The sequence below is a fragment of the Pyxicephalus adspersus genome, chromosome 12 (genome assembly GCF_032062135.1).
Source record: "Pyxicephalus adspersus chromosome 12, UCB_Pads_2.0, whole genome shotgun sequence".
Taxonomy (NCBI): Eukaryota; Metazoa; Chordata; class Amphibia; order Anura; family Pyxicephalidae; genus Pyxicephalus; species Pyxicephalus adspersus.
Genome location: NC_092869.1, coordinates 45,661,803 through 45,688,364, shown reverse-complemented (window position 1 = coordinate 45,688,364; position 26,562 = coordinate 45,661,803). Strand labels below are relative to the sequence as shown.

General features: G+C 43.2%; 1 protein-coding gene across 4 annotated transcripts in view; it reads left to right on the top strand.

Annotated features, from left to right (window-relative positions):
- Nucleotides 1–26,562, top strand: part of TTC7B (tetratricopeptide repeat domain 7B) — a 61,614-nt gene that overhangs the window by 1,252 nt on the left and 33,800 nt on the right. For all 4 annotated transcript variants that reach the window (XM_072428282.1, XM_072428280.1, XM_072428279.1 and 1 more), the window contains exons 2-8: nt 782–936; nt 5,616–5,784; nt 10,079–10,209; nt 14,412–14,533; nt 24,477–24,555; nt 25,325–25,497; nt 26,137–26,200. In XM_072428282.1, the coding sequence (XP_072284383.1) occupies nt 782–936; nt 5,616–5,784; nt 10,079–10,209; nt 14,412–14,533; nt 24,477–24,555; nt 25,325–25,497; nt 26,137–26,200 (893 nt within the window). The remainder of the gene's footprint in view (nt 1–781; nt 937–5,615; nt 5,785–10,078; nt 10,210–14,411; nt 14,534–24,476; nt 24,556–25,324; nt 25,498–26,136; nt 26,201–26,562) is intronic.

Below are 26,562 nucleotides of genomic sequence, written 5' to 3'. Positions count from 1 at the left end.
TACATACCTGTGTATATAACACAAGGTATCTCTATATAACAACACATACATACCCGTATATGACACCTCATATATACCTGTATATGACACAATGTATCTCTATCTCTATCTATGTCTATATAACACCTCGTATATCCCTGTATATAACACCTCGTATATATCTGTATATGACACAATGTATCTCTGTATATAGCATTGTGCACCCCATACAGCCCCAGATACCTCTGTATAACACCATATACCTGTATATAACACCCTATACACCTCTGTATATAGCATTTTACCCCCCATAGAGCCCCTATATCTCTCTGTATAACCCTCTATATCTGTATATAGCATTATATCTCTCTGTATAACACTTTGTCTCTTTATATATGACACTGGGAGTCTCTGGCACTTTCTGTTGTTCTGTATTGTACAATAGGTGTGTAATATGTATTGTTTACCTGTGTATAACACCCAGTCTTTGTCCACATGGGGGCCATATTTGCTAGCACCACACCAGGCAGGAATCCTGACCATTTTACCATGACAGGTGGTATGCACTATGTGGACTGTAGGGGCTCTGTGTGGCACAGTATGGACCATCAGGGTCCATGTATGGTACAATGCCATGTCTGTCCCCGTCATACCAGGTGGGGGCGCTGTTGGTCTGCAGACTGTGGGGTCCATGTTTGTCTCTGTGTGCCCTTGTGCCACCTGTTGGCCCCATCTCCCCAACACACCGGATGCCTGGCCCACCTCCTGTACTCATCGCTGTATTCTGCTTTCTGTCTTGCAGATGATATGGCCGAGCTGCTGCTGGGGGAGGCCGGGTTGGAGCAATACCTTAAGGAGAACCCCGTCAAGCAAGGAGCCAGCCCCCGAGGACCCCAACTAAAGCTGACCGAGGTCCGCAAACACCTGACAGCCGTCCTGGACAGAGGAAACCTCAAGGTACGGCCACTGCAAAACCTGAGACTTCCCCTCCCACATATCATGTGATCTCTGTAGCTGAGGGACTGGAGGGTCTATGCTGCTTCTCACAACTAATCAGAGGCCATGTTTCATGTTCCTTCTGTAGGTGATGTGATGAAAGCTTGCCACTGATTGGTTGTTTGAGCACATTAAGCAAAGCTCCATTTACAAAAAAAAAAAAAAAAACCACACGGGGCATTGCGGTGAATATGTCAGACCGTGCCAAGGTTCCGGGTTTCTTTGTAGCACCGGATAGGAGAACAGTTTGGTTACATGACCCCTGACATAGTTAGGCTGTGTTCACGAGGCAAATCTGGCACAGCCATAGCAAGGGGCGGGATTTGTCTGCCTAGCAGTGCTTCTGATTGGCTGCCTCCGCCTGAACAACCTAGAAACTGCAGCAAGTCAGAGCCCGGATCCTTTCCTGCCTGGAGGACATCCAGCATCATCTAGCTCCTCCCTATCCAGCCTCTGGCCCCGCCCCTTTTCCCATTGGATTTCTGGTTCTTTCAATCATGGAGGCTCAGCATCACATATGGGCGTTACTTAGCATGCAAATACAGCCAGCCTAGGACCTCCCCCGTCAATGCATTGTGATATTTGCATAACTCCTCCCAAAGAGGAGTACTAAGTGTTGTAGGATGGGCTTGTGTATGTACAGCACCCTGCTGGCCCCTCCCATAAGCCTTGTTTTACCTGCATTGCATGGAAGAGCACAGAGACCTAGTGCTGACTTTATTGGATCTATAATGAGGAATTCAAGGAAAACAGTGTAATTACATACAAATCTCATTATCATGCTGATGAGGGGTGGAGGCAAAATAAATACAGAATACCCTTCAGCTTTTTTATTTTAGAATATCACATGAATAGATTTGTCTAGGTCAAAGCTTCAGATTTCCAGAAACTCCAAAAAATGGGAATGCAGAGCAGCTGAGAGATTAGAAGCTCCCTGAATCATCCCATTGTCACCGATTATACCCCAGACACCTCTGACAGCCAGAGAACAGGAAAATCTCAGCCAATAACAGGAAATGGGTGTCCCCATGGGAAGTGACAACGTCACTACTTCCTGTTCCTTGGATAGGTGTCAGGACAGGAAGTGAGTGGACAGGAAGTGATGTTATTAGTATAGGTGGGGGGAGGCTAATCTTCTGCCAGGAGTTTAGGATTTTCCCTTATACTGGGTAAGGGGGTGGCATATAGGGGCAAATCCCCTCCCTAGGGTCATAGACAGTAATCAAATCTGTACAGGTATGCTTACAGTTCTAAAGCAAAACTATAAATAAAGTTGTGGTTGGGCATTATAGCGCCACTTTAAAAATTTACAAACCTGCCGGGCTGCAGAAAAGGAGAGGCCATGATTCTCTTGCAATAAAACTCAGCCCTCCTTATCTGTCAGGATCACTAAGCTGCGCATAGGAAGCCGAGGTACCTGGCGCATGTGGTGCATGCTACCCCTGCAGCTGCCATGAACTCCTGAGCGAGAGTTGCATGATCCCATCCCAGCCAATCAATATAGCCGAAGATCAAAAGAATGAAGAATATGAAACAAGATGGGGACAGGTGAGTGTAAGAGGGTTTAGTTTTACCTGCGCTGGATGCAGGACAGGTGAGGATGGGCGGACGCATTTCACCTTAGACAAGATGAGTCCTAGAAGTGAAATGCTTCAGAGTTCGTAGATTGTCTGTAGGGACTCTGTCCATGATTGTAGCAATAAAGTTTTATTTGAGGTGACAACGTTAGGCCTTGCAGTTACTTGGTGCTCGGACGAGATCCAGACCTGCTCATGCCTACATCTGGTGGCACCGGTGCTGCATATTGGGCTTCTGGAGCAGGACCATCTGGGTCTAACCTGTAATAGAAATATTGCCCTTGGTGTCTGGTGGCATCGGTGCTATGTATTGGGCAGGGCTGTCCAGGTCAATACACCGCCATAGGAATATTGCCCTTCCTGTAAAGTTTTCAGCCCCAGGATCCCTGGGGCGGAGGTGGGGGGGGTGTTGGGGGTGGCGCTGGTTGCGGTGACATTCGGAGACATTCGGAGTGTTCGGGAACAGAAGGATCTCTGGGAAGGATGTGCTGATGGCAGAGGAATTTCTGATGACGCAACTAACGATCCCTCTAATGACAGAGCCGTCACATCGGAGGAGCAATTTCTCAGAATAATGCTTCGCTAGCACACGGGGCAGCCGACCATCACCCAGCGGCTTTGAATTGTACCATAGCGGATAATGGGCACCAGGGAACAAAATGTCAGGCTGTGGTCACCCTCTGCTTCTCTTCCATTGTGAGCTGGAGATCCCTTGCAGCTGCATGCAGGGGGGTGGGGGGGGGGTGGAAGGAAGAATAAAGGGGCAACGACTTCCAGCTGGTACACAGCAAGTAAAATATAGCATGGGTTAAAGTAGATGTGAGCATTCACTGCATGGCCTGCAGGGGGAGCTGTTTTCCTGTGTTTGGCCTGCAGATTTCCTTTGACTTCGCTGGCAGCGCTGCGTTCCTCCTGTTGTGATTGCGTTTCTGTGGACACAGCAGGTTCTTCTGACTTGCGTATGAATTGCAGGCAGAGCAGGTCAAACTGACATTTCTTGTTCTGCATTTCATTTGGTACAACTCCGAGCTGCTGGTCTCCTGCAGCCCCTTCCTTGTCCCCTTGCACTCCAGTAATGCCCCATGGCAATTCTCTGGGCAGGGTACTCAGGGTTTTCTGCTGATGACAACAGTGTAATGTGTAAGAAATTGGGAGTGTTGTCACCCATTAACAGGAAGTACTCCCACAAGGACCTTCATGCTGGAATTACCAGGTATTTGAGTTGAAATAAAATAAAATGTGCAATAATAATAAACACAAATTATTGCAGCTCTGTAATCATCACATCATTAAATGTGGATTAAAGCTGTGTATCTGAAACTGCCCTGATATCAGACTTGTACAGTCTCTGCAGCAGGGCTGGGATTTGAGAGTAAGAGGCAGCACAAGAAGCCTATCAGGTCATATGGTGATAGGTGGGGAGGGCGGGGTTGAGTTCATCACGGTGTTGCTTTCTGTCCAATCACAGGAGTTTAGAAGAAGCTGGTTAATTGATACAAATGTTCTGAGGACTTCTAGTGGCAGAAAAGAAGTACTGCAGGGAAAAGCTCTGTTTTGCAAGTGAATATTGCAACAAACTGATTTATTTTTTGTCAAATCATCGCTGAGATGCGCTTGTGCAGCTCAGTGTAGGATACCTGGTACATCCCAGCATCTCCTGCAGCTACCAGGACAGAATAAATTTTGCGCACGTGTGTGGAAAGTTTGTCATCCCAATCTAGCCAATCAGGATGGCCAAATAGTGAAAGTGAGAAGGAAGGATGGCCGTGCCCACGATGGAACAGGGACAGGTTGCAATTGCAATTAAATTGCAATCAGAAAGTTTATTTTTTTTGTTGTAGATGGGATCCTTTTGCAATGAAGGACCCATGTGGCGACTGTTTTTAAATTTTTGGGTTTAGAAAATTATGCAGAGCTAACAGATGAAATGCATGTTAAGCGTTAGCGGGAGGGAGGAGGGGGCGCAATGTGTGTGTAGGGGTTAGCAGGGCGGGGGGGTGCATGTAAAGGGTTAGCGGGGGGATGGGGGTGTATGCGTGTGAAGGGTTAAAGGGTTAGCTGTGGGTGGGGGTTATGCATGTGAAGGGTTAGCCGGGGGGGGGGGTTATGCGTTTGAAGGGTTAGCCAGGAGGGGTGGGATGCATGTGAAGGGGTTAGCAGAGTGGGGGGGTTTGTGCATGTGAAGAGTTGGGGAGGGGGGGTTGTGCATGTGAAGGGTTAGCATGGTAAATAGCATTTCTTGCTTTGTCGGAAATGCGCGGTGCAATTAGTCTGATGAGTGTGGTTTGGTTGCAGTCCAGCTGTTTCATATAGTAATGGTCAGGGACAGATGGGAGGGTTTCATCTTTGCTTGTCCAGCTCAGGGCTCCATTAAAAGTAATGACTCCGGCGGATAGAAGGCGAGCGCTGCAGATTAACATTTGTCATGTATGGTGCTGATTCCATCCCTGCTCTCTGCAAATCCAGAATGTTATAATAAACCGATGGGGGGGGCTCAGCAATCTGTTTATGAAGAAGCCAACTGTCCCAGCAACGATACCCTTCAGTGAAGGCCCAGCCGTCTGTGAGATTTGTATTGGATGTATGGGCACCCAGGCACCAAACCCAATCGCTACAATCTCCCGTAAGATGCACAAGCCAATTCCAATATTTCTAAATCTGCATTAAAATAAACCCTTATGATCCTCACAGTAAGGGGCTGATACTGAAACGGTTAACTGGAGCCTGGCTAGGTATAAGCATGTTTATATATTAAAATTAAATATATATATATATATATTCTTCTGCTTCTGTCCTCCACTAGATGGCGCTGTTGAATGATGGCTAGTATTAGCCAGCCCACTTCCTCTAAACCAGGCTGTCATGGTCCCGCCCCCTTGGGGTGTCATCCTATCAGCATCCCACAGTATTGTAGCACTGAATGTTGTATATATACATGATGGTAAAAAAAAATAAACAAAGTGTCCATATGATTAAACAAGGCGCTCTGATCTGCTTTTGTTCCATGAATGTGATATGTGATGGCCAGGACTGTAAATCTGTTCTTCTTTCTCCTCCCTACAGTCGGATTTTATGCAGGAAGCCAAACTGATCATGGCCAAACTCAACTATGTGGAAGGTGACATTAAGGAAGCTCTCCGTATCTACGCCTGGGTGGGGTTGGATGACCTACAACTGGTGGCTGCACCTCCTTATAAACTTCGCATGATCGCTGAAGGCTTCTCTATCAAAGGTATTGTAATATTAGACACAATTAGGACTCTGTTTATAAATTATCCCCCCAGTCATTTCCTCCTAAATTGGCTAACAGATGGTGGAATCTCTCATTTTATTCTCCTTCAGTTCCTATTCAAATTATGACTCGTTCTGCCATCTAGTGACCAATCAAAAGCGCACAGCTGTCACAATAAGAAATAAAGGAATATTTTGAGTGAATGAACAGAGGAATCATATATATATATATATATATATATATATATATATATATATATATATATATAGAACCCTTAGAATGTGAAATCTTCTCTTGGTCCAACGTGATCTGACCACCAGGGGGCAGCACCTCTATGTACGATTAGGTACTTTGAAGAGTGTACCTGTCCTAAAATTACTATACTGGGTAGTACATTAGGAAAAAGATGGTGCTATAAAAATCATTATTAGGGCACCATTTCTGTAGGTAGTTGTCCCATCATCCTAGAGATCCTGCAGCAGACTTTGGTCATCTTTTGGCTCAAGATCCAGCACTTGCTCAATATTATAGCATTTGTGTTTTGTGGGGTCAGACCCTCAATTGCAGGGTTCTGTGGCTGCGGATGGTTCGTTTTAATTTGTGTTTTGGGTCATTGTCACTGCAGAATAAAACTGAGACCGATGGAATTCCTCCCTGCTTGCACTGCATGGTAGTTTAGAATCTGCCTGCTCCTCGCTGTTGGCTGCTGACATTTATATCTGTCCCTCTTCCAGACCTTTGGTGGACAATCTGGTATCAGGAAAAGCAAAAATGTTTAAATTTGACCCTCCTTTGTGGGTAGGTCAGTGGAGGCAATCAGTCATTTACCTAAAATTAAAATACAAGTTGGGTCTCTCTTTAATACATGCACAGTCTCTAATGTTTTATCCCAAGCAGCCTTGTCAGTCCTGTAGTCATTAAGCCAGGGTGCTGACTATACTGCTTAAAGCAGAACTTGCTTGGATGGGTTGTTGAAAGAGACAGGCAATGTCCCCAGGCAGGAGGGGTTATTAGAGAAAAAGATGGGCAATGTCCCCAGGCTGGAGGGGTTGTTGCATAGAGAGACGGGCGATGTCGCCAGGCAGGAGATGTTGTTAAGGAAAGAAACAGGCAGGAGGGGTTGTTAAGGAAAGACAGGCGACGTCCCAAGATAGGAGGGGTTGTGGCGGAAAGAGACGGGCGACGTCCCCAGGCAGGAGGGGTTTTCGCGGAAAGAGACGGGCGACGTCCCCAGGCAGGAGGGGTTGTCGCCGAAGGGACATCACCTGTCTCTTTCTGCAATGAGCGGCCGGAATGTGCATTCTCAATAGTGGAACTTTATTGACCCAAATCTATCCATTATACAGACATAAAACTATGCAATAGCGAGTATGTGCATAGATTCCTCCATCATGGTGGCCAATTTTGCGTTTCATTCTTGTCACCGAAAATGTGATGGTCGCTGACGCTCGGAATATGTCCAGGGAGTTCGGATTCGCTGCTAAGTCATTGTGAGTTTTTCTAGGTAAACTGACCTCGGACCTCTGATCTGTTTTTTCCTTTCTGGATGATTCTCGCTCAGTAAGTCGACACTCTCCTGCCCGCCACTAACCCTCCTGTAACTTTAATGTCGTGTTAAACGAGCCTGGGTCACTAATGAGTTTTATTTTTAGATGGACGGGCAGCACACTCTGGTATGAGACAGCGGAGGTATCAGATGTAAATAAATGGCTGTCTGTTGGGTCAGGACGATGTACAACGGACCGGAGACCAGTGCAATCATCGCATTCTGCTCGACGCCAGATGCAGCATATGTGGTATAACCACTAAAGATTATCCCCACACCCTCCAGGGGACATCATTGTTATTTGTTTAATGGCATTTTAGGAGTTTGACAAGTTTAGAACTTGGATTATAAAATAAAGAGCCCTAAAAATTGCGACAATCTCACCTTCCTGGTGACAATCTTTGGCCATCGTGATTGGCCAGGATGATGAAACTCCTGCGAGTTTCTTCATTCTTGGCATGCGCAGGGGCAGCTGGGATTGCTGGGCATCCTGGCAACCAATGCTGATGCTGCACATGTGTAACTCAGCTTTTTTTCCATTTACCCAGAGCGATCAGGAAGAGACAAGGTCTGTCTCTTTCTGCCATAATGACTGACCTGAATAGGGAATCTTAAAAATGGAACTTTGCATTTTGGAAGTTGGATAGAAAAGCGCAGACCTCCCTCTATAAGGCTCTTTCCTCTTTGCTTCTTCTGAGTTCTATATTTATTCTCTAGGTCCCGGATCAGCAGCATCAGTATATCTACTCCATCCCATAAGTAACGTAAGTCATTTTACCCCCGGTTTGCGATTAGTTCATTCTAATGAAACCGAGCACACTCAGTTCAGTCACCAGGGGGCGCTCTGCCCTCATACTACCCGAGCGCCCTTCTCATATTGCACCGAGTCCAATGACAGAGTGACAGGTCCTCCTGCAGCGTGCCATTAATACCGTTGTGTCATTTAGTACTGTTAAGTCATCGTTGCAAAGATTAAGCTTCCGAGAACAAACACGGTGGGTGAAAAACAAGGCGATTACTCTGCTGCCTTTCTGCACATTAACGGCCCCTTCCCCCTGAAGTAGAAAACTAGATCTTGGTGGCAGCTGGGAAATGCTGCTGCCTGAAGACATACCATACTATGTACAGAATTCATCATTATTTACGGGACGGAGAAATGTCTATCCCTAGGGCTATGCATTTGCTGGCTTCATTTTATTCCTTTTTATTTGTTTCCTGGATGTCCAGCGCATCCTTTTTTACCTTAATGAACCAGGAGAAGCAGTCAGTAAGGGGAAGAATTCCCAATCTGTGTTCTGGGTGCTGGAGCGCATGTGTTACCATAATGCATATCAATAACACTTATGTATAACACTTAGGCTACATACACAGGTCAGATGATTCTCATCAAATAATTACCTTAGGGCTGATATCAGACAAGAATCTGGGGTGTGTACAGTGCTTGTCATCCTGGCGGATCCATGGACGAGGAACGATCATAATTAAAGTGAAGGGGAGAGAGCACAGCAGGGTGGTGCTCCGTTGTTCTCCCCCTCCCCATTGAGCAGAAAGGTGCTGTAGGTACAGAGCTTGTTCATGCAATTCTCCCCAGAACCTTTTAGCCGTGTGCACCACCCAGCACTATTCACTAACCACCCAAAAAAAGCCGGGTGGTTACTGAAAAGTGCTGGGTGGTGCATCTGGCTAAAAGGATCTGGGGAGAACACTGCTTTCCAACGACAAACACTGAACGATGCATGAGTTGGGTTATAATACAGGGGCTGCCACGCACCTACCGCTTCTTCCCACCCAGCTTAAAAAACTTTCTAGGTTCAACACTGGAAAGGATCGTGAAAGATCCTTTCCAACGACAATTATTTCACGTGTGTACCCAGCCTTAGACATCCATGTTTGTTTGTCATCTGATAATGTAAACACAATTATAACATTTACATATATAAATTTTTGTTTATAGTGTTAGGCCAGACCTGGATTTTGGGTTCAGATTTGAAGGGGGTGTATATCAGGATGGGGCATTATTATTAAACAGGATTCATATAGCGCCAACATATTATGTAGCACTGTACATTAAATGGGGGAAGCAAATGACAGACAGATACAGACAGTGACACAGGAGGAGGGGAGGACCGTGCCCCGAAGAGCTTACAATCTAGGTACGTGAGATGTTGTGCAGGAATTTGGTTTTGCAGCTATTGGCCGGACTGCGCGTCTAGCAGACACTCCCCGGAGCCTGGCATTCAGCATGCACTAACTGCCTAAACCTAATCCCGCGTATTATGGCAGCAGAAATGGTTTTTGCTTTGCATTAAGGTCCCAGTATCGGCTCTCTGATGTTCCAGCCAGGAGGTGTTCCGTGTAGGAAGCTTAATCCCAGCACTTGATCTCTTCGGTTCGCTGACATGTTATGTTTGGCTGAGCTCCTCACAGAGGAGGAAGTCGAGGTCGTCTGCTTTAGTTATTTTCCACTGAATGTGTGTGGAAATATCGCACTGGGCACTTTTTGTCTTCATGCATGAAAACTGCTCCATTTTAAAGTGAACCTGTCAGTAGAACAGCCAACACCTATCTGCATTAGGGTGTTCTAAAATGACTGCATTGCTCCAGCTCCTTCCAGGAACCAACGAATGAATTGGTGAGATTTGGGGCATTCAGTGATGCCTGTAATGTCTGTATTTAGTGTTATTATCACATTGTTCTCTTCACATTTCATTAGTTGTCTAACCTGGTACAAAATCTTCTATATTCTAGGTCTGTGCTTGGAAAAACTACCGATATCTGCTTCTACGAACAGCCTCCATGTGGACCGAGACCAAGATACCATCACCTGCTATGAGAAAGCTGGAGACATCGCCCTGTTATATCTGCAGGAGGTGGAGAGGGTGAGCACACATTGGGCTTTGCAATAGTTAAGGCTTCTTTTATGAGCAAACTTTTTTGGCTACTAGGCCATTTCAGGAAGTCAAGAAGGCAAACTAGGCCAGACTCTCGAATCCTGCTCTGATGACTCCGCCCCCATGAGGAACACCCCCTGAAGGGAAATCCCTCTCCTCCACAATGCATACAGAGGAGAGGAAACACCCCCAAAAGGAAATCCCTCTTCTCAATGCATATGGAGGTGAGGGAACACCCCTGAAAGTAAATCCCTCTTCTGTACAATGCATACAGAGGCGAGGGAATGTCCCTTTACCCCGGCGGACATAGTGTTAACACCGGCCGTGATAAATATGGAAACAAGGGAGGCTCAAGTGCTGCTTGCTGCTCCCAGAGTCGTGGGTTGCTGACTGGGATTAGACCGGATGGACTAGGGGGCCGTTAGGCCGAAACAGACTACTGGCTAGGCCCTGTCTGGCCTGAAGGCTGGAGTTTGCCGACCCCTGCTCTACATTTTGATTCTCCTCTAAAGAGGAAGGGCCACTTGTCCCTGACGCTTTGTGTTTTAGTTGTTTGCTCAGTTCAGGTTTTATATGCAGCCATTATTCCCTGGCCCCCTCTGAGCATGAACTTGGTCTGGTCCAGCTATTGCAGCCATTCCTAGGGCATGTTGTCTGTAGGAAAACCAGATACTGCAAGTGAGACTTGTACAAAACTTATATTTTGTACATATTATAGCAATATTACTTATTACATTTCAGGGTAATTCTGTGCACTTTGATGGAACAATGCAGCTGGCAGGACTTCTTCAGTTTCCAAAACCTTTCCAGTCACCAAATCCTGCAACACACAGATATAAACCTTAATGTAAACACGTTAAATTAGGATTAGATATTTTATAAGGAATTTTCCTTTGCCCTCTTCTTGTCTTTTGTTTCCCTAGTTTGAACAGGACAGGTCCTCTTTGAGTAAGCAGCGAGAGAGATTCAAATAGCTTACCAAAATTCTAACCCATCTGCACTTTATGCAGCTGGACATTGCAACTTTCCATAACATGGCCCAGCAAATACTGTTATAAGGAATCGTCTTTTGCCTTATTTTTTGTCTTTTGTATCCCAAGCTTCTGCAGGACAGGTCCTCAAATAGTGTTTCTTTTAAAGCAACCATCAATAGGTCGTAAAACTTTCAGATTCCCATTACCAATTCCCTGACAAGTATGAATGTCTTCATAACCTCCATTCGTAGAAGTCCAGCATAAGTTTAATAAACTGCGGTTCATTATTACATAAAATTATCATTGCTTGCGGAAATAAAAGTAATAGAGTCATATATTCATATTGATTGGGAAGGAAATGGAAATAAAGCTGGTCGGCTGTTCAGGAGTAAAACTTTGCTGGAATTATTTCTTCCATTTACACGAGGAGCAGCGTTGTGACCAAGCTGAAACTTTTCAAAGTGTACCTGTTATCTGCTCGTCATGTGACCACTGTTGGACCAATCCCAGGACACGGCTTGAATCTGACCTTTCCTAGCAGCACCTGTCTCCTTCGCTATGAGAGTAAACTGACGGCATGCACATCAAATTTCAGATCATTTTTGCTTTCAGATTTATTGGCTTCATAAGTATCTCAATTACAAAAAAAACAATTTTTTAAAAACATTTTAAAACTCTGGAATTGATCATCAAGATACCAAAGCAGATAAGTTATTCAGATCCTGTGTATCTTAGTCATTTGCCCCCAGCAAAGTAAAGGAGATAAACGTAGTGGAGAATAAAGGAGATTAAACGTAGTGCCTCCTTATGTTATGTTTACATTTTGGTTGGAAATGTAAATTGTACTTGCTCCAGCCTAAGGGAGCATTTACATCTATGCACGCATATTGCTATGGATCCTTATTCAAGAAAACTCACATGATCATTTTCTTTCCATGCGGTGAAAGTGTTTGCTGGGCTATGTTATGGAAAGTTGCAATGTCCAGCCGCATAAAGTGCAGATGGGTTAGAATTAAAACAAGCTATATGAATCCGACATCACTTGCTGTTTACTTGGGAAATGTGGAAACGTATACGGTGCAAGTTTTACAAGTGTGCAATACAAATCCCATCCACACATGCTTCATCGGGATATATAAGTAAGGGATCTTCTACCTGGAAATATCCTTGTGTGTCATTTGGCCTGTGTTCAGACTCTAGGAGAGCAGCCTCCTTATTATTGACCCCTGCATGTGTGTTCTGTGTCATTCATAAAGATGGCAGCAAGTCTGTGGCCCAGCCGTGAATTCTTTCTGAAAAGTTTACTGTATCCGTTATAGAAGTAGAACTTGTCTTGTTAAATAAAGATTTACAGACCTTTAACTTAGTTGTGCCGCATGCACAGAGTACTAGCACACCAACCCGAGGGACTGCGCTCTCATTCCCTGTTAAACCTCCATAGGTTTCGATTGTTTCCAAATTCCCTTTGCCAATTTCTTGACAAGTATGGATGTCTCCATAAACGCCATTCATCAAAGTTCTTCTCAACCCCATCAGAGATTTATTAAAGCTGAGTTCATTAATATAGAAAATTATCATCGCTTGCAGAAATAAAAGTAATAGAGTTATTTGCTGGTATTGATCCGGAGTCAGACGTGGACTTTACAGCCGTCCCGAGAGTAGAAATTGTCTGCCAGAAAATTAGGACAGGCGCTGCAGCTACTTGCCGGGGAATGCGGAATACGGTGATGGGTAGACGTGTGTTGACGCTCCTGGCTCTTCTATGTAATTACACTGAAAACCTAGCCATATTCTCGGCAGTTTTTACCCACTTTTCGGGTATTTTAAATATGAGTGTAGATAATCATTCAAAACAAGTTCTACTGGGATTTGGTCAATTGTGAACTCAAATCTGGCCTTGTATTGAAAATACAATTAACATGCATTGACAGGGAGGGAGGCATTTTGGTTTTTACCAGATTCAATTGGAGAAAATTTTGTTCCATTTCCATGTTGTTGAATATATAGAATGCATTAGTTACATCAGTCCTTTGTCAATAAAGGTCCATACACAAATAATAGAATATTAAATCCTGTAAGTTTTAATCACAAGGACTGACGCGTTTCCCAGATAAGGTATTCTGCAGTTGTTTATGTAGAAGTATCATAAATTCCACGTGGACTTCTTTTTTTCAGGTCACATTCCTGAAGTGTCAGGGAATTGCAGCTTTTTTATGTGCAGATAGTACAGTAGACTAGTGGCAGAATCCACCGCCAAATTCACGTTCCTTCTACATCAGGAGTGTCAAACTCTGGCCCCCAACGTCCTTGTTTTTTTGGCCCCCAAAGAAATCCTAAATATGAACTGCAGTTGGCCCGCCGCTGCTTTGAAATAGCGCCGCTACTACAATTCCCGGCATCACTCGCCTCTATAGACAAGCATGCTCTCTTGCCTATGTGTGGCCCCGCATTGGACTGTTTGGAATTTTAGTAGCGGCGCTTTTTCAATGAAGAGGGAGTTTCAGCAGTGGGCCACTCATAAGATTTAGCTCCGCATTGGCAGCGTCTGGCATTTCCAGCACTCGCCCTCAGCTTTTCCTTGCTACTCCAAGGCATGGACTTGAATGGTTGGATTTTCATAGAAGAATATTGGTATTATTATTGTTAGCCTGTGCAAAAAGATTACCATTGAAATTGACCTTAGAAGGCTACAAATAGAGAAAGAAGCGTAAGATTTTCTTTCTATTATAAGCTTGTTCCAGATTGATTGTGAAGCAAAACCTCTTTGTTTCCATATCGAAAGGTTTTATATCTAATAGGAAAAACAAATTTCAAGGTTGGCCCACCAGTTTTGTCTAAGTTTTTTTTATTTTTGGCCCCCTGTGTATGAGTTTGACACCCCTGTTCTACATGAACAACCGCAGAATAGATGGCATTTATTCTACTATTGGGATTCTTGCACTTTGGAGGTTAGCCCTAATATATTTTAGTTCTTTGTTTGGTAAAACACTAATTCTGCTGAACAGAACTCCTCGAATGAAGAAGCAGAATACCACCATGTCTGCGAAACGCGTAGGTCCTTATGACTGCACACATGCCACTCTAACCTCCTTTTTTTCTCTCTTTACTCCGCCGCTGTTACTATATTTTAGTATAGTTTTAGCTTTTCGATTACTATAATATTTTTTGTACATTGTGCACTTTTATCCTGAGTCACGGTGTTTTGTCTCCCCACAGGTCCAAACTGCAAGTATCCAGAATCGGAGTCCTAAGCCAGGGCCGGCTGCTCCAGACCAGGAGTTGAGCTTCTTCCTTGAGACCGGACTCCAGAGGGCTCATGTACTCTACTTTAAGAATGGGTACGTAGTAATGACCAGACTGATTCTCCTCCAAGCTGTGACTCTACCCTATGGAAGCCATACCTGGGCTACACAAAGTACTGCAGTCATTGCAGGTGGGGATTTGCCTGCCCTCACCAGATTCTTGTAGGGTTGTATCAGTGCTTCTCCTCCTGTGTAATCCTAGTTATTCTTCTCTGATATCCGTATGAGTCTATTTTTATCACCCGAATGTCTATACATTATCTATAGGTCTGCTGTGATAAAACTAACAGGGCCCTGTGGTGCTTGATTTTATCTCAGCATCTGTTGCTTTATCCATTACATATTTCAAGTACTGAAAATACTTTCTGATGTACCAAAAATCCAAACTTTTATAGCAAACTGACATTGTGGCCCCTGCAACACTAAAATCCCAATCAGTGTTGTCAGCCCTGCCTAGTTCTCTTCTGCTGGACCACAGACCCTAATATAGGGTTTAAGGTAAGTGTTCTGAAGTCCAAGCAGAAAATCTGGGAAAAGCTGCCAGCACTGTTTTTTGGCATAGCAGAGGCAGTGGGCCTGATTTATTAAAGATCTCCAAGACTGGGGAAGCTAGACTGGGTGATCCAACAAACGTGGAATAGTTCTAGTCCAGGATTGAAAACATTTGCCAAACAATAAAAAAATTATTTTTAGGAAACCATTCCAGATTTGCTGGATCACCCAGGTTCTGCCCAGATAGTCTATCTTCTCCAGCCTTGGAGAGCTTTATTAAATCGGGCCCAGTGTTGTCAGCTCACTACTGGAAGAAGGCAAACAGCTCTCACATTTCAATGTACAATGTAAGAGGTGGAAGGTAAGAATGCTGTATAGCAGAGCTGGCATAGTATGTTCCCTCTACATTTTTTTATTGTAGACTAAAGTTCCGTTGTAAGTTGTATTTTCATTTTATTTTCATTACTTTGATCTCTATTTTTTGGTTTCCTGTTCTTTTTCCCTTTTTTTTATTATTTGTGTTGATATTTCTTCTGTTTCTTCTCCTGTAAATGTTTTCTTCTCGTTGTTGCTGTGTCCTCAGCATGTTTGTATTCGCTTCCTTTTGTTATTGATCTGTGTGTTTATAACATTCTGCTGCAGGATAAATTTTCACGAGGATGAACAGTATGTATTCTGTATAGTCTGTCCGTCACTCATGTAGTTCCTGTAGACTTTTGCATGACCGATATTAACCCTGAGCGTTAATCCCATGTTGGAGACCTGATAAGCCCTTCCATTCATGAGGCTTGTTTAATGAAACGGAGCAAAAGGGTCAAAGTGCAGAATCTCAGAGCAACCACATTTCACCTTCTGTTCATTAGTTTAGAGGATCTGAGGGTCGCTGCGTTCTGCACTTTGACTTTTGCTGTATTAAAGGGGTTGGAACAATTCCTGCAAACACACGTTTATAGACAAAGTTTGAGTCCGGTCCAATTAGCTGCACCAACACTTGTTCAACATTCTCCCCGGTCATTTTTGGCCGGGCGCACTCACCTGTTTTTAGGTGGTTATTGAAAAGTTGGGCCGGATCCCACTCAGCTTTTTCTGGGGAGAATATTGCTTGTGATAGAAAACTATTCACTGCTATTACTCAACCCCTTTAAGGCTGGTAGGTGTAAAGAGCAGGGTCTGTGTGTTTGTGTGCTGCCAACCCAAGGAGAAGTAAAGGAAAATGAACACTGAGTAGTCGGCTGTGTTCATTGTATCCTCTTTCAAAGCTTGGAGACTCATCAGTCTGTTCTTATCAATCCATTTCAACAAAGGGAGGGTCAATCATCCGGGCTAGACATTCACCTTTTGTATCTGCAAATCTATTAATTCACCCAAAATGAGTATATGACTTGCAAAGGGTCTGTAGCAGGCTTTCTCCTTCTTCTATGTAGCCGTTTACTCCGATTTCTTCTCTAGAGACCCGGCCGTTGTGAGCGTCGCCAGCAGTAACTGCATAGTACAAAAGTACAATCCGGAATTACAGGAGCAGGGGGATCAGTATTCCTGGAAGTCCTGAGTATTGTTGCTATGAATGCAAAGACAAATAATTTGTATCTGGTAGTTTTTTTGTTTTTTTTGCCTTTTCCAAGCATTCTGCAACATCTGCATGAAGGACCTCAGAATAGCAAGGGATTGCAGGGAGTTGGAGTTTTAATTAACAACGTTTCTATATTCTGTTGTCCAATCTGTAGAGCTGCCCAATTTTTTCCAAGTGATTTCCCCTCCCAGAAGCTGATACGCTGCGATATTAGTTTAGGTTGTAAAAAGGTTAAAAAAAATATTTTTGTTAAGACCATCACCTAGAGTGATTTCTAAAATTTGGGTAGAATGGGGAGCTCCCCCTGCCCATGCCTACCTGTTCTTTTACTGTTTGCACCATTCATAGCTCTCATAGTTATTTATATGAAGGGTCCAATGGTGGCTGAAGAGATGCAAATGGTCTGCACTTTGCATTGGATTTCCTTTATTCTGTATTACTAGTAGCTCTCTGATCTTCAGACTGCAGAACAAAGAAACATTTTCCCACCCAAAATTGGAATGTCAGATTTGGGTGAGGTTGTTTTACAATCTTTCACTTGAGAACCAGGCCAAGAAGTCTCTTGGAACGCACCGAGATGAATCTATGACCTGTCTGGTACAAAGGCTGTCCAATTCCAGTCCCCAAGGGCCACATGCAGGCCTGGATTCTATAAACAATGTTTCTTAATGTGTCTTTGTAAACCACATGTATGCAGATCCCAGCCTTTGAGGACTGGAGTTGGACAGCCTTGGTCTAATATGATTCACCCAAGTCCTCATGTTAATCATTTTTACTTTTATGAGTTAATCCCATTAGCAGAACTGCACTCCAAGTTTTGAAATGTCAAATTTTTGTCTTGGTTTGCGGTTGTGTGTTGATACATCCTTATAAATTAATTTGGATTGTGTCATTCACTCTAGCTTTCTAAAAGGTTTCCAACTTTTCTAATTTAACGCTGATGTCCTGAGTTTAAAGGGGACTTTCTACTAATATTGGAGGTCTGGCCAAAGGCCTTCACCCTCCAAATCATCTGCTATAGAGCAGAGCTGGTAAAAACCTGTGAGAGGACACTCCAGTCCTTTACATCAACATCTTCCCATGAAATTTTACCTGTCCTGTGTTCCATGGGACTCTACATAAGAGGCCGGTGACGTCCTCCTCACCTACTGGGTAAGGTAAGTATAATTGTCATTTTCCACTGTGCAGGTACATAGAATGGGGGGGGGGGGTCTGCTCAACATAATTGGACCAAGCAGTTTAGAAGTAGTTCCACCATAGTTCCTATTAAAGTCATTCTTTCATTGTGCTTCATATGACCTCCTTCTGTGCTTTTTTATTATTCCAAAAAAGCCATCCTGTGTTCTCCCCAGCCCCTTTTAGCTGGGCGCACCGCCCGACACTTTTCAGTAACCACCCGGCTGTTTTTGGGTGGTTACTGAAGAGATAGGTCACAATACAGAAGCCACCACCTGCCTACAATTTCTTCCCACTCAGCTTATAAAAAATTCTAGGGCGACTACTTTCGTCTATCATTTTATCTGCCCCCAGCCAGGGTTTTTCTGAAGTTTGGGTGCAGGGCTAAGATGGGCTCATAAGATTATTGTTAGCAGAGGGGACTGATGTGAATGGTTTGGTTTTCCCCGTAAAGCACCAGCACTATGTAAGTGAAATATTCTGACTCTGCACATTCACCATCAGCTTCAGGGACACTAATATTCAAGCCACGTATAAAACCATTACCTGTTAACAGATTGAGATCTTACAATTGCTCGCCAGCTATTTCCTCAAAGGAAAAGGAAACTCCATCGGAGTTTATTGGAATACTGAGAAATAGTGGTCCAATATGGTTGTCATACTTTGGGTGTCACATGATCACACCTGATTGACCCTCACATCATCTGAATTCAGAAAAGGGAGGAAATGAGATGTAATACAGTGTAAAAGTACATTTGTAAAAGTGGTGCTCCACTGCTTGTATTCACTGCCTTGTTCAGTTTGGGTTTAGTTGAGCTTTATAATGAATTAGGACGCTGACCACCTAATATATTCATCTTGCCGAGGGGAAAAAAGCTGACACTCTGTGTGGTTGCTGCCGACAATAGCGCAATTTTCTCATCTGATAGATGAGCTCGCCGTGTATTAATACAGTTGGAAGGAGACAACATCAAATATCTGTTGCTGCAATCGATAGGACGTTACGTCTGCTTTCTGCACAGTAAGTGCGGCAGTTGTTGAATCTGACCTTTAATTGCATTGTACGTTGGATTTGGGCAAATGCAATTTTCTGCAGTTTAATGAAGATCAAACATCCTGGTTTTCACTAATGGAGTCGGCTATTATTTGGAGGTCATTGCCGTTCTGTAAACGTTATAAATGAGAGCACTTCCCGCTCTCAGACATGTAAAAATTAAAAAGCTTTATCATCTCAACGCTGCCCGATCTGTACCGGGAAAGTAACGCTGCGCATAACTGGTGAAAAGAAAATGTGAATGCGATGTAAATCCTTTGGAGTAACAAAGTGTTCCTTTTATATAAACATTACCAAAAAAAAAAAAAAAATCACAAGATATTGCTTCACCTTAAAGTTGTTTGTATATTTGGGAAGAGTTAAATCTTCTGACAGTCTTTTCACCCTCGGGGGGGAAATTCCCCTTCACTTCCTGTCCCAAAGAGATATTCAAAGAAATCTCCCAAAATGAGGGAAATTGTTCTGGGATATATCACCTTTGGAATATATAATTTTCTTATTTTGTTTCAATCAGTTTTTTATTAAGTTTTCAGAGAAAAAAAGTAACAGGTAAACATAACAAAAAGAATTAGATATACAACACATACATCATAACAAACATAACATTGTAGGCTTCGAATTAACAGACATATAATACCAGGGAGCTGCATATACCCAAAAAATATGACAAAAAAAAACATAACAGTTCTAAAGGGATCATATAGCACATAATAAACCTGTACAAGAACAGCTACATGTCTGCTAGCGGAAGCGTATGGCATAGGGTGTAAACCAATATTCTTAAACAACAGGTAAAATAAAAACAAAGATAGACACATATAACAAATCAGCCCAGGGGAGAAGGGGGGGATGCCAAGCGATACAAAAAAAAAGAGATATATATTAACCCTCAATACCGGGGTTGTGATCCAGCCTGTAAGCCTGGACACTAAATAAAATATGTACGGAATCGGGGAGAGTCTTTAAACCAGTCCCAAATGGACCAGGTAATTCTAAATTGTTCCATTCTATCATCATCCTTCGCGACCAACATCTCCATATGGCGGATTTTTTCAAGTTCGGAGACCCAATTGGCTATAGAAGGAGCAGCAGATTGCTTCCACAATCTCGGAATAGTGGCCCTTGCTGCCGTAAGAAAATGACGTAGGACCCCACCTTTGATGGTTTTGAGCGAACCCGGAACCATGGATAAAAGAACTATATTGGGAGTATTGGTTATGGTGCACCCAGTGCTGTCGTTATACACCTGAATAATCGTGTCCCAAAATCGATATATAGGCGGACACTCCCACCATATATGAAGCATCATCCCCTTTTGTAAGTGGCATCGCCAACAACGATCAGATTGTGTGGGGGGGAATTCTATGGAGATCCACAGGGCAATAATACCACCTGGATAGAATTTTGTAATTAACCTCTTGAGCTCTACAGGTTAAGGCCAACTTATGCGTTAGGGTAAATGATTTTTCCCAATCATCCGCAGAATTTTCTTATTTTAATGTTCACCAGTACAAATAGAATAAGTGAGTTTCCTCAAAGGGTACAAAGAATAAAAGCAAGAATAAAAACCTCACACAGGGTCTGACCTTTTCCTACTTTATCCAAAAATAAGGTTTTGCCTATAGGCGCACTTTAAAGCGGAACTAAACCGCGCTACTTGTCTATCCCCCTTCCATCGCAGTGCCACCATCTTCCTTCTTTTCTTCTACCTCCATATTACTTTAATCCATCTTGATTGGCTGTGCCAGGATTCAGTCATTTCCATCTTGGACAAGGGAACTCGGCAGCTGAGCTGTGCAGGCGTGCCCAGCAATATTTTGACAACTGGGCAGCAACCAGCAGATAGGTTATTGCAGAAATGGACACCGTCTGTCTCTTTCTTTAATAACCACCTGCCTGATTTTGTATTTTCAAGGTCAGATTTTTGTTCCACTAAAGCGAAACTATACATGCCCCCCCATACCAGCACCTCTGCTTGGTACTCTTCCAGCTTCAGATCTTGATTGCCTGGTCCAGACCTAACTTTATGCACATGCAAACAGAAGTTCATGCTGGCATTGGGTTGTTTACGTTCCTTTTGATGTCACATGAATGAGAGGTTTAGATTTATTTGGGACATTAAATAAAATATCAAGTGGTTTGCTTTTTCAAATAAATGTGTTTTCTTTCCCCCCTCTTCCTTTGTAGATGTATTTACAGGTGTCTGTGTGCTTTTCTAGAAATCAATACATTTATCCCTGCTAGGACTTCCAGGAGTATCCAAGCATACGCATACAACCCATCCCTTGGCAGGTCAATGCAGCAAGAAGGTAAATTGTTTAAAAATACGAATAGGGTTAGGTAGGAAAGGAGCTGATTGTAGAACACAGTGGTGCATTAGACCGGAATTTCTCAACTTTTTTAACAGGGCGAACCTTTAAAATAACTCTCAGGTCTTCGGGGAACCCCAGCTATAACTAATATATCAACAGCTCACAGTATATTAGTGTGGTGGTCAGTGGGAAGAATGCCTCTATCATTGCTAACCAGTGGGAAGAATGTCATCCTTATAGATAGCCAAAAAGATCATTGTCCTTAGTCACAAATCAACTTGGCATTGCTCAAGGAACCCTGGTTGAGAAGCATTGCTGTAAGCTATTGGTTAAATTGCTTTTGTCCATTATTTAAGTACCTCTGGGAAGGTTGTGAAACACAAGTATGAACATTGACCTCCTTATGTAAGTATTAAGTCAGATTAGTTCTGTAAGTTCCTTTTAGCTGCCAAATAATGTTAAACTGAGACATGTGCTTCCTGCTGCTCAGCTGCGCAGAATGGCAGCTGATCCCAGAGGCGTGATGTCCGTTCAGATGGGTCACTGTGATTCCTAAAACTCCACCAGGCTCCGAGCCACAGATCTTTCCTTTGGTCACTGTAGAGTTCCCCCCAAAGCTGTGTTTGCTGAGCACAGTGCAGGGACTCTCCAGGATAATGCTGGATATCTAATATCTTGCAGTAGTGTTCATAACTGACCTTGGACGCTTTGTAATCTGCAGACCTTAAAAGTTCAATCCAGGTTCAAATCCTATTAAATAAACCCTGTTAAGCGATTAAACTGGGTTTGCAAAGGAAACCAACCCTATGAGTTTTAAATCGGCTTCTGAAAATGCTAATTGCCGGGATGTGCTGCTAATCCAGCGCCATTCTCAGTCTCTGACCCAGCACAAGAGGACACGACAAAAAAACATTTATGTGAGGGCAACGGATAACAAATTCCTCTGCTTCTGCAAGAATCGCATTACTGTATGTTCCTACAATGATCCATTGACTTAGATAACGCTTCTGATGTGCCAAAAGGATCACATGGGAAATCACCAAAAAATTCCAGTGTTATCTTCAGATTTAAAAGCTCTTTTGTTTTTTTTTCTTAGGAAAATCTCTCCTAAGGAAGCATTGGATTATATTTCTGCACAGAGGGGAACGAGTCGGTTAAACAAACCGGCCTGCGCGAGTGCCAAAGCCTGCTGTCAGTTTTGTTTATCAGCGTGACATCTTGTCGGGAGTTGTATTGGGTGCTTTGATAAAGGCTTCAGTAAACAGATATCTTGCAGATCTGTGCCGGTGCCAGTTTACTATACCCAGCTAATTAGTGGCATTAGTAACTCATCCTGCGCCACGCAAACGTGGAATGCATTGCCAAATGCTGGATGCGGCACTCCTTCACCACTATAATGAATTCCGTTGACCTATAAACCAATTCAGCTTTTTCTTGTTATGCTTGTGGGAACTAATCAGATTTCTTTTTCTTCTTTACATCATCCAATTTACACCGTAGATTGTAAACGTGACTTTGCATCCAAGATTTTTATACAAGTAAATTTTTTGAGCGCCGTGCAGGCTGAACAGTGGGCTAACGCATCTTATTAAGCGATCATTGCAGCTGCCAAGCTTCCCTCGCAATTACCTTTTTAAACAAATTGCCGGCCTGTAAAATTCCCATAACAAAGTTGCAGTTTTTAGGGGTTTTTTCGACTAGTACGGATTACAAGTTATTTTAAGGCAGAACTCCAGGTATTCATTTCAACAGTCAAACCATCTACACCTTTCCCCCTTGTATGCATGGTAATGGTATAGAAATAGCTAGTAACCTAAAATCTGGCTGCTGATAGGATTACAAAGGAGATCATCCTTATCTTTCAGTCATACTGAGCAGGAGGTTTTGATAGATAATAGATAATAAAAGGAAATGTTTTAGTTACATACACTAAATATTTTTAATAATACTGACCCCCTTTATCATTATTACAAGAAGGTGGTCAACTTACTTAAATATCCGGAATGTTAAGTGTGGCCCATTTAATCACCAGAGCTGCAGTTAACATAATGCTAAGCAAAACTGCAGACACATTACAGGAAGAAGATGGCCAGAAATTGTAGACATGTTACTGCAGGTGTGTTACAGGGGGTGGCGGCCGGGGGGGCTGCAGGTGTTTTACAGGGGGGTGGCTGGGGAGGCTGCAGGCGTGGTACAGGGGGGCGGCCGAGGGGGCTGCAAGCGTGTTACAGCGGGGCTGCAGGCATTTTACAGGGGGCGGTCCAGAGGCCTGCAGATGTGTTACAGGGTGGTGGCCAGGGGGGCTGCAGACGATGTTACAGGAAGAAGACGGTCAGGGACAGGGGCGGGCAGGATTTGGCAGACGGGGCACCGGGGGGCTGCAGGTGTGTTACAGAAAGAAGATGGTCAGAGACTGCAGACAGGGGCGTCCAGGAATCGGCAGAAGCGTCACGGGGGGCGTCCAGGAATTGGCAGACGCGTCACAGGGGGCTGCAGCACACTATGCTAAAGCGTCCTGGCCTTCCAAGACCCCCAAAGTAATTTGTAGATTTTGACCGGAGTGTAGCTGTAACTAGTATTGCAGAATAGATATCGCCATTCCCCAGGCTCCCCATCAGCAGTCTTTGCGCCATCTCTGTAGAGCAAACTAAAGTTTTACTCTGGATGGAAAAAAACCCGTAATTGTGGCCAAGTGAATAGCTATATCCCTGGATGTGTATTTAAATTCCAGCAATAAAATGGATGACTTGTTAGCGGTTCTGTGACACAGCTCTGCCTGCGGGGATTTCATTAACCGCAATTCTCCTTTTCTGATGGATTACATGTTCTTATTTCATCAGCTTTGCCTGAAGTAACCACATTCTGTTAACATTAAAAAATTCAGAGATGAAAATATTGCATTTCAAGCGACGAGGTAAGCACATTTTGCTTGCTGAGTGCGGGAATTTTTTAGGCAGGAGTCCGTCTTCAGCTCCTTGTGGTCCCACTTACTAAATGGCAATGGTGTTCTTTGCACTCCATTCTCATTCCTAAATCTGAGGCTGTGACAATATGTTCCCTGGTTCCAGCATTCTTCACATAAATCAAACATTCCGATCATATTCCCAATACTTGATTGAAAATACTGTGTGGGGAAATGTCAAAACAGTTGTTTGCCGACATTTAGTTTTTTTGTGAAGATTTGTGACAATTGTTTGATGGGTGGTGAGTAAATATAGTTGATGTTTATTGTGCTCTATAGGATGGGATGGTTATATTTTTTTACCTAGTAGGTAAGATCCCCTCCTCTAAATCTCATGGCTCTGTCATCACGGTAGTCTAGCTGAGGCTATTTCTAATGGGCAGATAATTAATTATTTTTTCTTATTAATCCAGGAACCTTACTCGAGGAGTGGGGAGATTCCGGGAAATTCTGAGAGCGGTAGAGACAAGAACCACGCAGAACTTGAGGATGGTAAGAAGAATCTCTTTACCTCCTGTTTGATTTTATGGTATAGGTGTGCTATCCAGAACCCTGGTATCTAACTTGTGGCTCAAGAGCCATGAAATATACAGAGGGAGACCACATAGGGCCCCAGAAGCCAGTGGTCGGAGAACACTCTTCTTGCATCCCCCATATCCTGTACTATGTCTGGAGTCCCCAACCTCCATCTTTTACAATCTATTGCAGCATGTCAGCAGCCACTGGCAGTGTTCTGTAGCATTCAATATACTAAATTACTGTTATTATTTATTAAATTTATTATTATTATGGAAGCCTCTGGGGATGTCTGGGGCCACAGATGAAGCCTCCTTTAGCTAGCGAGCTGCCAAGCAAACACTAGTCCTTAAAACAGACGTATGGGGAGATTAGAGATCACTTCTTTGCAGCTTTCATTAAGCTAAAATGGCACCCAAATACTTATGTGGCCCAGAGTGCTCCCTTTTCTAACAAATGCCTGCTATCTTCTCCCTAACCTGGTGTCCCTGCATGGCTATGGTTTATTCTTTAACTGTAAAATGTGCTCTTCTGACTTGGATTAAGAGCTTATTGACAGGTGCTGTCTGTTTCCCACACTGTACAGGCTCAGATGTGTTGATGAAGCTTGTTATTCCTAATCTAGAGCGGCTGAATGTATTGCATCAGATCCCTCTCTCTGCCTGTTAATATTATGTTCTCGTATATATTTCTATACTCATCCTCTAATGTTCTTTTGTGTGGGATGTAAATTTCTACCTTGCAGACAATAGCCAGGCAGCTTGCTGAGATCCTCCTACGAGGGATGTGTGAACAAAGTTACTGGAACCCATTAGAACAACCACCCAACCAGTCACCCTTAGACGACCCGCTTCATCAAGGTCACAACACAAAGAGCTATGCACTAAGCCGGAGGCCCTGGCTTTATACCGGGGAGAAGTAAGGAGCAGATTCCTCCTATATTTAACAGTTTACTGAACTTGTTCTTATGCTTTCATTCTATTTCACTTGTAACAGCTTTAAGTTAAACTCAATTTATTCCATGCTTTTCCCACCTGGAATTTTTTATATTAAAAAAAATTTTTTTAAGTATTTAGTTCAGTGATATCACAGTAACTAACTGTTCCCGTGGACATTCCTTCAATATTAAACATCAGTAATGCTATGTAAGTGCCACTTAGTCCTGTTGTACTGTGTGCCCACATAGTAATCCAGGTGGAAAGAACAAACAATATGAAATCATTTGAAGTTCCTCTTTAAGGTGCAATTCCGGTTTCAAAGAAAATAAAGTATTGTCTACACCAGCAAAAATAATCAACAATGCAGCCCTTGGCCAAAACAATGAGTTCACAATTCAACCATCGTCATATTTCCAGTGTTGTCCACCACAGCCTTGTCAGTCGTAATCTTTTCTATTGATAACACCACTTTGTCTGGTTATATTACTTGCATTTTTATAATATTTCAAGAAGTCATGTCTTCCATTTTGCCACGGACCTGTGTGTATCATTCTGCTGTATTACTGCTCTCATTTTGTTGATTTGTAACGGCGTGTTTCTCTTCTCCATTGTTTTGCAGCATCTTCTGCCCTCAGGAGAATACAGAAGAGGCCTTGTTACTGCTGCTAATTAGTGAATCTATGGTAATGAAATCATGGCCATTTATCATCAATAAACTAAAACAAAAATGTTCACGCAGTTTTGCTATCGGGACAATAAAGATCCCAAAGTGTAATTAAAGCCTAAAATATGAATTCAAAATTGTACCTATAGTAATAGTACAAACCTCATTTAATATGATTAAATTGATTTAAATCAAGCAATGCAGTCTTTGATAACAATATTTGAATCGATCTCCCTGGCCCCATTTAGCCGAGTGCACCCACCTGGCACTGCTGGGTTACCTGGCAGTAACCACCCGGCTGTTTTTGGGTGGTTATTGATGAGTTGGGTCACACTTTAGAGGCTGCCACTCGCCTACAGCTTATTGAAAATTTCTGGGTTG